General features: G+C 34.5%; 1 protein-coding gene across 2 annotated transcripts in view; it reads left to right on the top strand.

Moving 5' to 3' along the window:
- Nucleotides 1-15,154, top strand: part of LOC129288209 (uncharacterized) — a 35,033-nt gene extending 19,879 nt beyond the window's left edge. For both annotated transcript variants that reach the window (XM_054924701.1, XM_054924702.1), the window contains exons 9-20: nucleotides 1,891-2,001; nucleotides 2,122-2,195; nucleotides 4,921-5,051; nucleotides 5,120-5,226; nucleotides 5,320-5,362; nucleotides 5,455-5,546; nucleotides 6,574-6,622; nucleotides 7,883-7,953; nucleotides 10,206-10,325; nucleotides 13,393-13,478; nucleotides 13,951-13,996; nucleotides 14,901-15,154. In XM_054924701.1, coding sequence (XP_054780676.1) covers nucleotides 1,891-2,001; nucleotides 2,122-2,195; nucleotides 4,921-5,051; nucleotides 5,120-5,226; nucleotides 5,320-5,362; nucleotides 5,455-5,546; nucleotides 6,574-6,622; nucleotides 7,883-7,953; nucleotides 10,206-10,325; nucleotides 13,393-13,478; nucleotides 13,951-13,996; nucleotides 14,901-14,933 — 963 coding nt within the window. In that variant the 3' untranslated portion in view covers nucleotides 14,934-15,154. The remainder of the gene's footprint in view (nucleotides 1-1,890; nucleotides 2,002-2,121; nucleotides 2,196-4,920; nucleotides 5,052-5,119; nucleotides 5,227-5,319; nucleotides 5,363-5,454; nucleotides 5,547-6,573; nucleotides 6,623-7,882; nucleotides 7,954-10,205; nucleotides 10,326-13,392; nucleotides 13,479-13,950; nucleotides 13,997-14,900) is intronic.
- Nucleotides 15,155-15,457: the final 303 nt, after the last annotated feature.

Raw genomic sequence — 15,457 nt, 5'->3', positions numbered from 1 at the left:
GATGTGCATGAAGCACTAAGTATACCTGAATGGAAGAAGGCTGTAATGGAGGAAGTAAATGCCTTAGAAAAGAATGACATGTGGGAGATAGTAGATCTTCCAAAAGGAAAGAAAATTGTGAGCTATAAGTGGGTATTTACCCCTAAATATGATGCTGATGGGAAATTAGACAGATTAAAAGTAAGGTTGGTGGCAAGGGGTTTTACTCAAACATATGGCTTGGATTACAAAGAAATATTTGCACTTGTGGCCAAGCTTAACACTATCAGAATTTTGATTTCTATAGCTGCAAACTTGGACTGGCCCCTACATCAACTAGACATAAAGAATGCCTTCTTAAATGGTGACCTAAAAGAAGAAGTTTTCATGACTTTACCCCCATGTTTTGAGACAAGGAGAACCAATCAAGTGTGTAAGCTGAAAAAATCTTTGTATGGGTTAAAGCAATCACCTCGAGCTTGGTTTGACAGATTCTCAACAGTTTTGAGAGCTGAAGGGTATAAGTAGGGGTTGGCTGATCGCACTATGTTTATGAAGAGGGAAAATGGAAGAAGATGTATCCTCATTGTATATGTTGATGATATAATTGTCACAGATGATCATAAGGAGGAAGTGGATAGAATAAAGAGGGCTCTAGGAAGGAGTTTGAAGTGAAAGACTTGGGCAACTTGAAGTATTTTCTAGGTATGGAGATTGCGAGGTCACAACAAGGGATTTATGTGTCCCAAAGAAAATATATTATTGATTTACTTGCCAAAATTGGCATGTTGGGATGTAGACCTATAGACACACCCATTGTTGTTAAGAAAAAAGGGAAGAAATCGAAGGAAAATCAGGAAGATGAGGCAAATGGAGTTGAATCTAAGGAAGACGGTTTTAGGGAGGAAGAAGAAGAAGAAGAAGAAAAGAATGAGCCAATAGACAAAGAAAGATACCAAAGATTAGTTGGTAAACTAATTTATCTATCTCACACTAGACCAGACATAGCTTTCGCAGTAAGCGTTGCAAGCCAGTATATGTGCAACCCCAGAGAGAGGCATATGGAAGCCGCATACAGAATCTTGAGGTACTTAAAGGGCACACCTGGTAAAGCATTGCTGTTTAAGAAACAAAACCTAAGATCTATAGAAATATATACAGATGCAGATTGGGGAGGAACATACAAGGATAAGAGGTCAACATCAGGTTACTGTTCCTTCGTATGGGGAAATTTAGTCTCTTGGAAGACTCAGAAGCAAAGAGTGGTCTCAAGAAGTAGTGCAGAATCAGAACTAAGGGCTCTAGCTCAAGGCATCTTAGAGGTACTATGGGTAAAAAGAGTCATGGATGAGATACATGTCAAAATTGATTCCTCATTGAAGCTTTATTGTGATAATAAAGCTGCAATAAGTATGGCTCTGAATCCAGTTTACCATGAAAGATCTAAACATGTAGAGATTGACAAACATTTTATAAGGGAAACAGGAGTCATTTGTCTCATTTATCTGCCAACAAGACTCCAAGCTGCTGATGTGCTCACCAAAGGATTACAAAGAATAGCATTTGATAGCTGTATAAGCAAGTTGGACATGATTAGTATCTATGATCCAACTTGAAGGGGAGTGTGGTTAGACCTAGTATTTATTATATTCAATGTAAATATCTATTATTATTATGTGGGATACTGGGTAGTTAAGAGTAGGAGGCTTTTACTAGACTTATTTCCTATTTCTCCTCCTCTGAATCAATCTCCATTATTCTTGGAGATATGATTGCTTTCTCTCCTATATATATTCTCATACATACCTAAGATGAATATACAAGAGTTTCTTGGCTCATTCAACACAGCCATGGATGTTTAATTATTGCTAAAAGGTCATTTTCTTTTCTTTCTTTCTTCTTTTTTTCCAGGACAGAATTAGAGATATAAGTTCTGTGCTCCAAAGTTATGGTGAAAATGGTATTCATGTTGAAAGTCCAGGATCTGGAAATTGGATAAATGACATGCATAATCCATCCACGGTAATAATACTACTGTCATATAGTCTTATTGCTTGTGATGTTGTTACTTTTTCTGTGTTTCTTAAACTATTGATTTTATGACACTTTCTGATTTTAATGATATCTAGGTTTTCATTGCAGATTCAACATAATTTTCCCCTGCAAAATATTATTAGGAATGAACAACATGCACAGCTGATGAGCAACATGGCAGGGTATATCCACTATGATGTTTTATGGATGGTAGAAGCCTAGTTCCTAATGTTGATGTAAACTTGGCAATCAATAGGGTCAATAATCTTTTCTTATGTTACGCTGGTTGGCTCATTTTTTTTGGCATTTTGGTTTTGCAATGTGATGTTCCCTATTTATAATTTAAAAAGAACATGTGTTGGAAGATATCTTTAACTACAGCCTAAACTCATGCGTGGTCCACTATGAATTTGAATGCTGAGTTTTTGTTTTAGAAAGAAAAAGACAGCGATTAGTTTTCTACCAATCATCCAATGTAGTGAGATAGGACATGTGACTCTATTCTATAAGCTGTTGTCACATCAATCCTTTCCATATACATATAAGAATTACTTTAGGGTTTGGTGAAAAAATTATGGTCTTAAGGTAAAATTTTCTTAATCCTAGAAAAATGTAAATGATGTAATTTTTTTTAGTTATTTCTAGTTTAGCTATTTCATTATTTCCTAATGTCCCTTGCTGTAATTCAACGCTAGAATAGACCTTTTTTATGTTTATAAGTAAATTTCCCCATTCTAAACTTTGAAGTGAGAATTTAAAACCTTTTGTCATGGTGTCAAGGGTTGGTTGGAGAGAAAAAGTAACCTTGAAGCTTTTTAGGGCTGATGCTTTACCCATATGTTTAGCAAAGGTGTGGTCTCCTCTCTCTTCTTTTTTGGTCAGCTTTTTTCGGTGGTGACTTCATTCCAATAGACTTTTATTCTGCTCAGTATGACCGTGAGTTATTTATGATGGGAATGTTGCATACATGATATAAGCTAGGTAGCTTAATTGGAGAAAGGCCAAAGAAGTTATTTGTGATCGAAAGGTGCCTGACAAACTTGAAGGGAAGTGTGGGTAGAATTGTAATTATTGTAAATATTTAGTGTCCTTTATCAGGGGAATATCGGTTAGAATAGTCAAAGATATTGAGTTTATTGTTTTTTATTCTCTTTCGATATCCTCGGCTCAGTTTATGGGATCAGATTGATTCCTAAGCTTGTATATAATTCCCGACCTGGTGAATGAATAAGATATAGCTGTCTGAACCACAGGAAGTTTTATCAAATTGCTATAACACTAGCTATGTTATACGGTAGTAAATGTTGGCTTTAAAGGGACAATAGGAGCATATAGTTGAAGTAGTAGAGATAAGAATGTTGGAATGGATATGCGGACATACACATAAAGATAAAATTTGAAATGAGCATATATGAGAAAAAATAGGCGTAGCATCTATTGAGGGGAAAACGGTAGAAAATTGTTTAAGATGGTTTGGATATATACAAAGAAAACCACGGGAGGCGTCGGTATAGAGAGTGGAATGAATAATTTTGAGTCTAGTAAAGAGGGGTAGAGGAAGGCCAAAGAGAACTCTTTATAAAAGTTGTTGACCGAACCTCTTAGGTAATAACATTCCTAAAAGTTTGGTAAATGATAGAGCACAATGGCATCATACAATCCAAATAGTTGACCCCACCTAATGGGATAAGGCTTATTGTTGTTGTAGTGTGACCTTGAGTGTCACTAATATTTCTTTCATCTTTTTGTAGACTTCATAGCTACTAAGACAAGATTTGCTGTTTTCTGGATTCCTTTTTGATTCAAACACTTTTGGAACCTGCGCAAAACCTGCCAACTGGCCTACTCATGTTGACAGAACCACGTCTGGACTCCAAGTGCCACTATGTGCCACTTCAATATTGATGGGACAGACACTGCTCAGTGACGCATGTGAGCATGTAGAGCTCTTCCTTTGTCCACTGTTTGCCAAGGTCACAAGCTCTGCATTGTCTATCCCCAACCCTTCACCTTCCTCAGTTCAGCCTTGTTCCTAGTTTTTGAAGCTATCCTCTTTTGCTCTACAGGTCTGTGTTATCCTCTAATTGTCACCCGTAGTCACCTTCCAAAGGTGCTTCAATGAAAATACGTTATACTTTAAGGCGGTATTTAAAGCATGACCAAACCACCAACTTGTACCATTACCTCAACCATGAGAGCACCATACATTCTCAACATTTTGTTGCAATTGCTGTAGGAAGAAAAATATTAATTGTTAACCGTATGTTTTCATTGCCATTTTTCATGTGGCCTTCATTGCTACTAAATTTTTTGTTTGTAGCTTTCATTTCTATTGAGATGTTACCTTTCCCTCATTTATGGCCTTCATTATCATCCTTTTCATTTCAAAGCATTTAGGTGACCAACTTGCATCACTTATCAAAGGATTATCTTGTGAAATATGTGGTCAAATCTGTAAATATTTTGTAAATAGTCAAATGCATTTATTCCTAGGCATATACATCAAGTGATTTGGGGAGAGATTAGATGAATTAATTTGTCATTACTCCTGTAGATCTTTTTCTTCCTTTTCTGCTATCTGGTAAAATACGATGGAATTTTGGGCTCTATGCCCATAAATATTTCAAAACTTAATCATCAACCTAGGCATGGAAGACATGAATTTCCTACCTTGATGGGGAGTGTTCGAATTGTAAATAATGTTTTTTTTTTTAGTTGTTTTTGTTTTAATTATTTTCATATTCAACAATGTTTTGTAATTCCTTTGAGTAAGCCCTCTTCGTGTGGGAAAAAAAAGCCTCATTCTGAACAAGAAGTGAGAATTTAAGACCATTTGTCGCTTAGTGATATTGATTTGGCTTATTTTGTTTTAGATATATCTTCTTACTCATGAAATGACTTGTCCAGGGGGATGTCGTTCTCTCAAATACATGATAATAATGTAATGCAAGGTAGAACCAGAGAAAGAATATTCAATGGCAATTGGTCTCAACCTTCACCAGACCATGATGACGCTGGATTGACTTCTGTTTATGAAGGTATTTTATGAATATTAAAGATGGGCTCCGGCTGCCTCCCTCTATACTAACCATTTACATCAATTTAGATGGCCCGGGAATAGAGAATTTTCAAATTGTTGGTGATGCTGTTCCTGGGGAGAAACTTCTTGGATGTGGATATCAAGTACGGGGGACTTCTCTCTGTATGTTTCAGGTTAAAATTCTTGCCAATCGTTTGTTTGGTAACACAGCATCCAATTTTTCTCTCTTATTACTGATATCATCATAACTGCTGGTTTTGCATTAGTGGGTTCGGCATCTTCAGGATGGTACTAGGCAATACATTGAAGGTGAAATGAATTCCAATTCTTTTTGCACTGAGTTGATGGCCCTCATTGAAGTTAAACGTGATTTTTTATCTTTTTCGTTTTTCTTCGCTCAGGTGCCACTAATCCTGAGTATGTAGTTACAGCTGATGATGTTGATAAAGTGATATCTGTTGAGTGCATTCCAATGGATGATAAAGGCCGTCAGGTTTGATAAGACTTTATTTGCAAATTTCAGTGGTACAGAGCGTTATGAACGTTATATGGACATGGTGAATAATTTATTGTTTAATATATGCCTATTCATTTGTGCTATAAACAATCTTACCTATCACATCTTCCACATGATTTTGTTGTTTTACAATTGGTGCTATGCGGAGAAAGAATACTATTTTGATCTAACAATGAACTAATTATCATGACCATGTGACCCACAGACGGAGGACTTCAATGGCATATATCAATTATATTATAGCTTAAGAAAATTTAGAAGATATTAAGACAAAGTGAAAGGCTCAATAAACTTTATGCTGTGACAAATAAATTCACTACCAAATATTAAGTGACATTGACCTTTTATCAAAGAAAAAAATGGATACTTGGCTAATTTATGCTCCTTTTGTTTCTATTTGCACCCATCTTGTAGATGCGCTTACTATGAACTGTGTCACCTAATCATCAATCTTCTAGTTGATGATATCCACTAGCAGCTTGAGGGGGAGTATTTGAAATTATTGTAGTTATTGTGATTAATGTCCATAGCTGACCCTCGGGATTAGGCAACTGTTTAGGAAATTAAACAATCACTAATTGATAGGGTGGCTGTTTATCATTTACTTCATCTCATAGAATAGTTTCTCTTCGCAATTACCCAAGTAATTTGACTCTTCAACACAATAGGAAATTTGACGTTTTGTTTGGAATACAAAATAAAATAAATCAAAATAAAAGACTATGAAGTCCATTTCAATATAATGGATTGTACTGATACAAAGGTAAGATGGGATAAAAAGCATTAAGAAATCCTTGTATGGCAGTTTTCAAATTTGTTGAGGTTTTAGGTTCCCTTGATCTTTGCCATGCTTCCAAATGAATTCAATCATTCAAGATTTAATATATGTTATTGTAGTTGTATTTTTTAAAAATAATATATAGTAGAAATGGAAGATATATCATTTCATCTATGAAATGTATTCCTGATGATTTCTTTTTGTCAACATTGTTGTCTTAATCAGGGGGAGCTAGTGAAGCTTTTCGCTAATGATCAAAATAAAATAAAGTGTGGTAAGTTTGTTTGCTGCTGGCTTTTAAAGCATCTACTTCAATTGGAATTTATTTTTTCCTCTTAAAAAAAAAATGAAATAAGTTAAGATGCTACAAATAAATTTTCTAGCACAAATGATGTCAATATGAAAGAAAAAATAATGGTTCCCATGTAAAATAGTTACCCCCCACCCCAAAAAAAAAAAAAAACAGAGAGAGAGAGAACTATATGATACTGGGTACTACTGATACAGATTCAAGTTGCAGTGGAGAGATGGGGAGCTCTCCTAGTGTGATGTTTCCTATACACAAGAATCTAATTCGAAACTTTACATAAAGGATATTTTTTCCTTCCCCATGTGAATTTATATTTGGATTAGAACAATTTTCATGATCATTTCTCCCAACTTGATCCCTTAGGCTGAATGGAATTTAGCATAACGGCTTCACATGCAGTAAAACCTTTATTTCCCTTATTCGCACTCCTATATTTTCTCAACAACTCAATCTAAGCCTATTCTTGTGATCTCCTATTGCCGTTCCCCTCTCAGTGCATCCCACAATAGATCTAATACATAAACAGTGTCTAATAATTTGTGGTTAATGAAAATAGAATGATAGATTAATTATGATGGGAATCAATTGCGCTAGATCTCTGTGCAATCATAATCAGTAAACAAATCCATTGAAACAGAAAATCTAAAGGTATGCATGACTAAAAGTCCACACTTAGCTTGTTTTTATATATGCTAAAGCCGTCTGTCTCTGCTTCAAAAATATTTATTCACCTAATGCACCAAGAAACCTCATAAAAGACGTCAGGAGATAAGATTTGGAGATAAGGAATTACTGCGAAATATACAAATGCGTATGAAAACTTTTTACTTTTTATAGTTTAAAATAGGCAGGTCCTCTTCTATCGTAATGATAGAAATGAGGCTGAATCCAATTTCGGTTAACCAGTTAAAGGTTTAGAATAGTTGATTCTTCCTTCTTTATGAAAAATTGTAGTTAAATGAAGGAAATAGGGAATGAAGTACGAGGGGTAGAAGATCATATGTATCTTTTTCATAAAGCTAGTGAGACCGCTTGTTTGTCACAAACATTTTTCTTTCATGGCATGTATTGATATAAAATAAAAATACTGCTAGAGGCATTTGTGATTGAACAGCTTAGGCAATGTACATTTTTGTCTTTGATGGTTGCCTCTTTATCAATTGTCTTTCTTTACTTCCTCCTTTCCTGATGTCTTATAAACACATTCTTCTGATGAATTTATAGATCCAGAAATGCAGCGAGAGATTGATACAAATATGGCTAGGGGACAAGCATCATTTAACGTTCTACTTCTTGTAAGTCTGGTTCTTTGCTTCACACATCTTAGTGCCATGTGATAGTATTTATCAGAAGATAATGCTCCAAATGAGATCATTGACTTAATTACTTAGCCAAATACCCTGTATGTCTATTTATGAATCAAGATAATTGGAGAGATGTTCTATGAATTCTTGGTTATTTTGTTAGAAATTAGCTACATGAGCAGGTGATCACAGCCTGCATGCCAGTGGACCCTAATTGAAACATGTATTTAGTTATTTACAGAGACCAAATTGAAACAAATATTCTGCATGGATAAAGCACTTATCATGACCTTCATCATCATCGTCATTGTTATTATGATTATTATTCCTATTATTATTTTTTAAAAGGTTAAAGGACAATTTCATTAGCATTTGGGACCCTAAACTCATTTTTAGTGCAATGTTCATCTTTAATTTTTAAAAATGGGACAATGTCACCCTTATCATCAACAAAAGTTAACTTTAACTGTTAGCTAACTTGAAAATTATAGAAAATGACTTTAAAAATTACAAAAAAAAAAAAACCAAAAAATTTTATTGGTTTTCTTCTATAATTTTTTAGATCCTTTTCAATAATTTTTTTCATCAACTGAAGGTTAAAGTTAACATTTGTCAATGATAGGAGTATTGCATTATTTTCAAAAGTTAAAAGGGTACATTGTACCAAAAACGAGTTTAGGGTCTCAAACATTCCTAAAGCTATAGTTTAGGGGCTAATTTTTCAGTTAGCCTTATTTTAAAATCTGATTCCGCATAGAACCTTGGTCATAACATCAGCCAATTCTGTCAGAGCATAACTTTGTTCTAGAATTCCATGTTCAACCTTCTCTTTCTAATTCGTCACTTTCATGGCTTCAATGACATGAAATTTTTTTCCTTCCTCAACCTTTGAAGTTACCATATGTTCATATGAAATTGACTGAAGTTTTGTTTCACTGTTGGTGAAGGACACCTCCTCAACTTCTATATCTAACCACCTGTTTACCAGTTTCAATAATACTTTCATTATTTCTTTAATATCCTTTCATGCTTCCATCGTCTCTTCCCTGTCTCCACGCCATTTTCCATTTATTCTTTCTTGGTTTGTCACCACTCTAGTTCCAATTGGTAGGGCCTTGACAATTTCTACCAGAGCCTTGACAATTTCTACCAGAACTGATGTGAAATGTGCTATATAAAGAACAGCTATACAAGTTCCCCAGAAGAACAGTTATACACGATTTTATGTAAGAAACAATACAATCACAAAGTTACTTCCTGATACAACTCCCTAACTCGGACCAACCCTACCATACAGACGCACAATGATGCAAATTCTGTCGAGATACCTCCGCAACAGAATACTGAACCGCACAAATGTTACAAATGGACTGATAAAGTGGAGATATGGACTGCTGTTTAGAACACTAGCAACTAAGATGAACGGAAGGACTTAAATACTTGCTACACAAACACATGCTATGAGTTTAAATACTTGCTACACAAACACATGCTATGAGCACATTACAGAACTAGAACCTCGAGAGTATAACTAGCCAACTTTTGATTTGGATCTCTCCAAACTTACCACAATTCTTATTCTGCCCCTTTTCCTTCTCAAGTGGCCTCTCTATGTATATCCCACTAAAAAATTTCTTTCATTGCTCCTCCTACCTCATTATGATCACTCCCTTCTTTTTCTCCTTAAGTTTTCTTTCTTTTTTGTATATAAACTTTTGGGTCCTTTGTTGGATCATGAGCCCTACCTTTTTGACGTTGCATGTTTTGATGGCAGCAATGGATTGCGACCCATCAACCAATTGTATTATTTACTGAATGAGGACTCTGACAGTTTACAAGTTTGGGAGGAGGCCTCTATTTATAGGCCTAAGACAAAGAGAAGTTTACAACAATGCTCCTAGAACTAAAGAATTTTACAAAGAATACCGAGGAGTTAGTCTATTTACATCTACAATAATTTAAAAATAACTTAGTACTTCCACAGTTTTCAAAACTAATACATAAATTCAAAGTTGAGATATCTTTTTGAGGAACGAGTTGCATAGTGAATTGTATTATTCGTTCTTATTTGAAGCTTAAACATTTACAATAGGTAATCTGCTATGCTAAACTAATCTCTAGGCATTCGTCATTTTAATACAATTCTTTTGGATATCATCTGTATTTTATATTGGATAATTTTATTCATTCTCAATTCATAAGTTTAACTTTCATATCCAATTTTTCCTACTCGTATCTTATAGAGGGATTCTTCTGAAAATTGGGAGCCAGCAACTCTATTTTTGGGACGATCAGGGTACAAAATTACGATTAACAGCCCAGAAGAAGTGGTAGTTGCAGAAAAATTCTCCTCAGAGTTATCGGTATGTCCTACAGTCATTAAGAGTTTAATTGCAGTAGTTTCAATGTAAATCAAGAATTTACATTCCTCACCTATTTGGTTACACAGGATTTCAACTGCAAGTTGTCAACTAATAAAATGTTTTGTGAAAAACTTTGTTAAAATATTTTGGCCAAGCATTCTCATTGATGTTCTAAATTTGTAGCTCAGGTATGATGTTATTGGGAATGGGAAAGGTAAATTGGCATGTGTGATATTAATGTTAGGAATATGGTGCAATATATATATATATATATATTTTGGAATCCCATGATTTATTCTGTTACTTTTCTGCATATACTGTACAAAAGTCAACATTTTATTCTCTTACATTGATTTTGTTCATCTTATGTCTATGGAAACACCTGGTTGGGAAAAAAGCCTGAAAGATAAAGAATAAGCACCCTTGACAAAAATGGAATGTCAGAGCTTACTGATTTACCCTTGAGGATATTGGAAGCATCTTCAACATGGAGCAAGGCTGGCGGTTGAAAGTGCTTACTCAAATATTCAAGAAACTTCTGCACCAATGGATTGTGACTGTTATAGTTGTTAGTTATATTAGAGCTCTTAGGAAACTAGCCGTTAGGATGATTAAGGTGGGTTAGAGCCTATAAATACCCTGACATACATTTGCAAATCCTATGCTATGATATCAATAACAATTTGCGTACTATTCAGTGAATCTGTCTAGTCTCTCTCTCTCTCTTCTTCTCAATCCCTCTGAACTCTCTGATTCCTTCATTCTTCTCTGTTCTTCTCTCCAATCCTCCCTATCTCTCTCTATATTAGAATTTTTCTAGTATAACTGTCACGATTATAATTATGTAACAATACCCCCCCAAAAAAAAAAAAAAGAAACTTGTCCTCAAGGGTCAATCACAACAAAATCTGGAAATTTCTGTTGAAACTGATAAAGTGACATCCATGAGGCTTCTTCATCTGGTTTATTTCTCCACTGTACTAGAATTTCAGTAATAATTCCCCCTCTTTTCCTACCAATTCATTTGTTCAGAATCTTTTCTGGTTCTAGTGCAGGTGGCAATGCAGGCCAATCATTAGCAGGATGTCGTTGCTTTAGGGTTTGGACATAGTTTTAGAAGTGACATGTGGAACACAGGATGAATCCTTGACTCGAGGTAGTTCCAATCAATAAGCAACAGCTCCAATTCTCTCCAAAACTTTGTAAGCACCAAAATAATGAGGAGATAATTTCTGGGAACTCCTTGTAGCTACTGAGATTTGTCTATAGGGCTGTAGCTTGAGAAAAACCCACTGTCCCACAGCAAATTCTCAGTCAATCCTGTGAGAATCAGCTTTCTGCTTCATCATATTGGCTGCCCTGAAGATGATGCTGTAAAACACCCATTACTGCCTCCCTACCTGTAAAAGACCTGTCCAAAACATCTAAAGCAGGGCTGTGGGATAAATAAGGGAAATGGATATGACTTTTTTTTTTTTTTTTTTAACTATCCCAAGCTGAATGGTGGTATAACACCGCATTCCATACAACCACTAAAGCAATTCCTCATGAAATTTTGTACGGTCAAACAATAACAAGTTAGCAGTTATATGGTCATTTTTTCAACCATTCATGAGTTTTAAATGGGAATTTGTGAATGCAACAAGCCATCATGGATATACCTGTTTGGGTGACCACTCTGGTTCCAATCACCTTTTCTGAAGTTTTGCCTTCAATACCAAGTGTAGGAACTTCATTAACTCTTGTTGGAGAATGTTCTGTTATTAATCTATAATCGTGTAATTACTTCAGTATTATTTATGGGTATTATTATAATAATCTCTCACGATAAGCATTTATGTCTTGGAGCCTCTCCCTTGTGTATATATATACATAGGCATATTTTTGTGAATAATATGCACAAGGAATTTTTCCCATTCTCTTTTAACAGTTTACAGTCCTGTATTGGTTACAATCATACCGTGAATATCGCTCTAGTTTTTGGTTTCCATGTCACTGATTTTTCATGAAGTTTCCACCAGTTGACCTTGATGTGACCTGTTCTATGCAATACTTAATCCAAGTTCTTCCCTGTATGCTATATTATATGATCCATTAGTAATGAGGGCTAGATTCTCATGTTCTGGTCTAACAGCCTTGGTTAAGCCCTCTCCAACTTCCTTCCTGCTTTGCAAATAGTTTCTGGTAATAAGCAGAATTTGTAGCACACGTCCTATTGTGGTTTCCATACAAATCAACCTGCTGCCAATAATCTATCATAGCCTCCCCTGTAAGCAATTATGCAACTAGCATTTGACCTGGAAGATACTAGCAGTATTATCAACAGAAGAGAATGACTACTGAACATCTCTGTCAAATCTTCCTAGCTGTTTTATAGAGTGAAATTCTCTCTCACTGGTCCTAGAGTTAATTAGAATTATCTGCATCCCAATTGAATATTGTTGGGTCATTTGGTCTAGGCTGAGGAGTGTTATTAGATAACCAACCTTTCCTTCCCTTCACTTATCATCAAATTGAAGTGAGTCAAGTAGCTGTAAAGTCTCAGCTTGTACTCAATGATGAGAATCAGAGAAGCTTCATGGGAGGTTGAAAGATTGAGTCTTTTGTGCTGGATAATGCTCCATGGGCATTCATTGCTGCCATGGCTTACTCAATGGATGAGCTTAACTGAGAGTCTGCGTTGAAGGCGGAACCATTGCCAACCACTTTTTGAGGTTCATTTGGCTTCATGCTTTGATACCATTAAACACAGTTGTGTCAGCCAAACACATAGGAAGAAGACATATATAGGAGAGACGTAACCATTATAATGGCAATCAGTCCCATGATTATAGCAATGACTGCAACCAATTGATTAATATTCTGTAGTTGTAAGAATAATTTTGATTTGCGCTGGTGTCGATGTTAAAAGTTGGACATATACATGTTGGATTGTTGGGGGACAACTTTCTGCCCTTTCTGTCTGGCATATAACTCCAATTTTCTTCTCAATTTTTTAATCATTTTGCTGATTACTGTATCTTGTTTAGGGGTTTAAAACACACTTCATTTTATTGTTTTTCTGCAGATAAAAGTTCCTTGCGGTCTCACAAAACAGTTTGTATTAACATGCTCAAATGGATCTTCCCATCCATTATGCACTCATGATGTTCGGTAATACATGTTTTATTAATTTCAAAACTGTTTCTTTTAATCGAGTCCGTTAGCTTTGGTAAAATATGTTGTGTCTCATGCGCTCCAAATATACACTTTCAAATCCCTGAATGTACCCTAGTTCCTAATGACAGGAATTGACAGGCAAAATCTCCTATTTACTCTTATACTGTAGACTATTATCATTCATAAAATACTTGGGCATTAAACTTCCTTACAATATGTAGTGGGAACATATATTCTATATTCTCTTCCTCTCATTCTTGATCCTGGTGTAGCTGATAGTTCTTGTGCACATCCTTTTAAATAATTTACTTCAAGTAAATTTTTGTCCTATATTTTCCTTGGGTATTGCTACTTTAGGTTTCACTTAAAAGAATATAGTATCCCTAAATCATGTGTAGCAAGTATACATTTGAAAGTGGTTTGTTATAGATATCATTTACAGTATTCATTATCCTTCATTTTGTAGAATGCGTGACACTCTTGTGTTGACTATGCGGATGTATCAGAGTAAGGTATGGCTTTGCCTTTTAAGAAATTCTTGGATATCACTGACAAAGTCATTGACAAGTAAATGTAGCATTGAAAATAAGTTTTCACAAATTTTTCTTCAACTTGAATAAAAATTTCTTGAATCTTTCATTAGCTTTTTGTTTCTTCCTGGTTCGTAAGAGGTAGATGTAACTCTATTATTAGATTTCCTTACTAATTAAGTGGCCTCTGGTGCATTACACAGAATGTGATCATGAGTTGCACTATTCATGGCTTGTGAATAATGCAAAGTGTTATGAATTTTATATTTTATATTAATTAGGTTGAAATATACAAAATTTCTCTAAATTTGAAATAGTTGAACAAAACCCTCCTCACATTTAAAAGTTTAAAATTAACCTCCCTAAAACTTTTATTTTTCTTACCACAAGCTTCTATACTGTTATTTTTTAGTTATCTTATTAACAGAAATTGCCATGTCATATTAAAAAAAACACATAACAGCTTATGTGGCATCTAATGTAAGCTATTAATAGTTTTATAAAAAATTTATCCATATTTTTCTTCTTGTTGGTTTACATCAAATGCTACATGAATTGTTACGTGTCTTTTTTAAATATGACATGGCAACTTTTACGTGTAAGATAACTAAAATATAACAGTAAGAGAGTTTGTGGTAAAAAAACAACAAAAGGTCAGGGAGGTTAATTTTAAACTTTTAAATGTAACTTTTTGTGCAGTTATCTTAAAGTTCAAGGAAGTTTAGTATACTTTAGTTTATAATTAAATATTGGTTTCCATCATCGTGTTGAAGCTATATTCTATCCATTGTTCACAGCAGTCTTGTAAACGAGTGCTGTGAAATAATTGGGTATTAGTTGTCTGACATTTCTTCTTTTTGGAACTTCCTTTCTGTTGGGGAAACAGGCGTTGGATGACAAAAAGAAAGGAAGAGCATGATCTCAGAATCGTGTCCAAATAAGAAAAGAAAGGTATTACATTGAATTAATACATCACCTGGAGATATTTTACAATTATTTTGGTTCTGTTGTTATTATTAATTTATAAATGTTTATGATGTAAGTAGGAATTGTAGCATGCAATTTGCCTTGTGATTTTACAGTAGCCTCCCCTGTATGCAAATTTGTTTACTTCACTTTAACAAAGTTATTCAAAAGTTATCACGCTTGTGACTTGTGCTTTTAACATTAATTTGCATATTAATAAAATTTTTATTCTCATAAAAATATATATTATTTTTTCTTTTTACTTAGTTTCCATTTATGATGAGTGAAAAAAGGTTATAATTCACAATCACAAGAATCTAGATTAATAAATAAAGGGGTAAAATGTGAAAAAAAAATTAAATACTAAGCTGTTTGTATTGAATCATGATTAACTGGGAGAAAATATATACATGCATATACATATACATATTTATTTTGGATTGGAGGGAATAATTTTTTTAGTCACTTGTGAAGTGA

This window comes from Prosopis cineraria, unplaced genomic scaffold (assembly GCF_029017545.1).
Source record: "Prosopis cineraria cultivar Desert tree isolate PC_DT_omini unplaced genomic scaffold, ASM2901754v1 PC12, whole genome shotgun sequence".
NCBI classification, from domain to species: domain Eukaryota; kingdom Viridiplantae; phylum Streptophyta; class Magnoliopsida; order Fabales; family Fabaceae; genus Prosopis; species Prosopis cineraria.
This window is presented reverse-complemented; position numbering and strand designations above follow the sequence as displayed.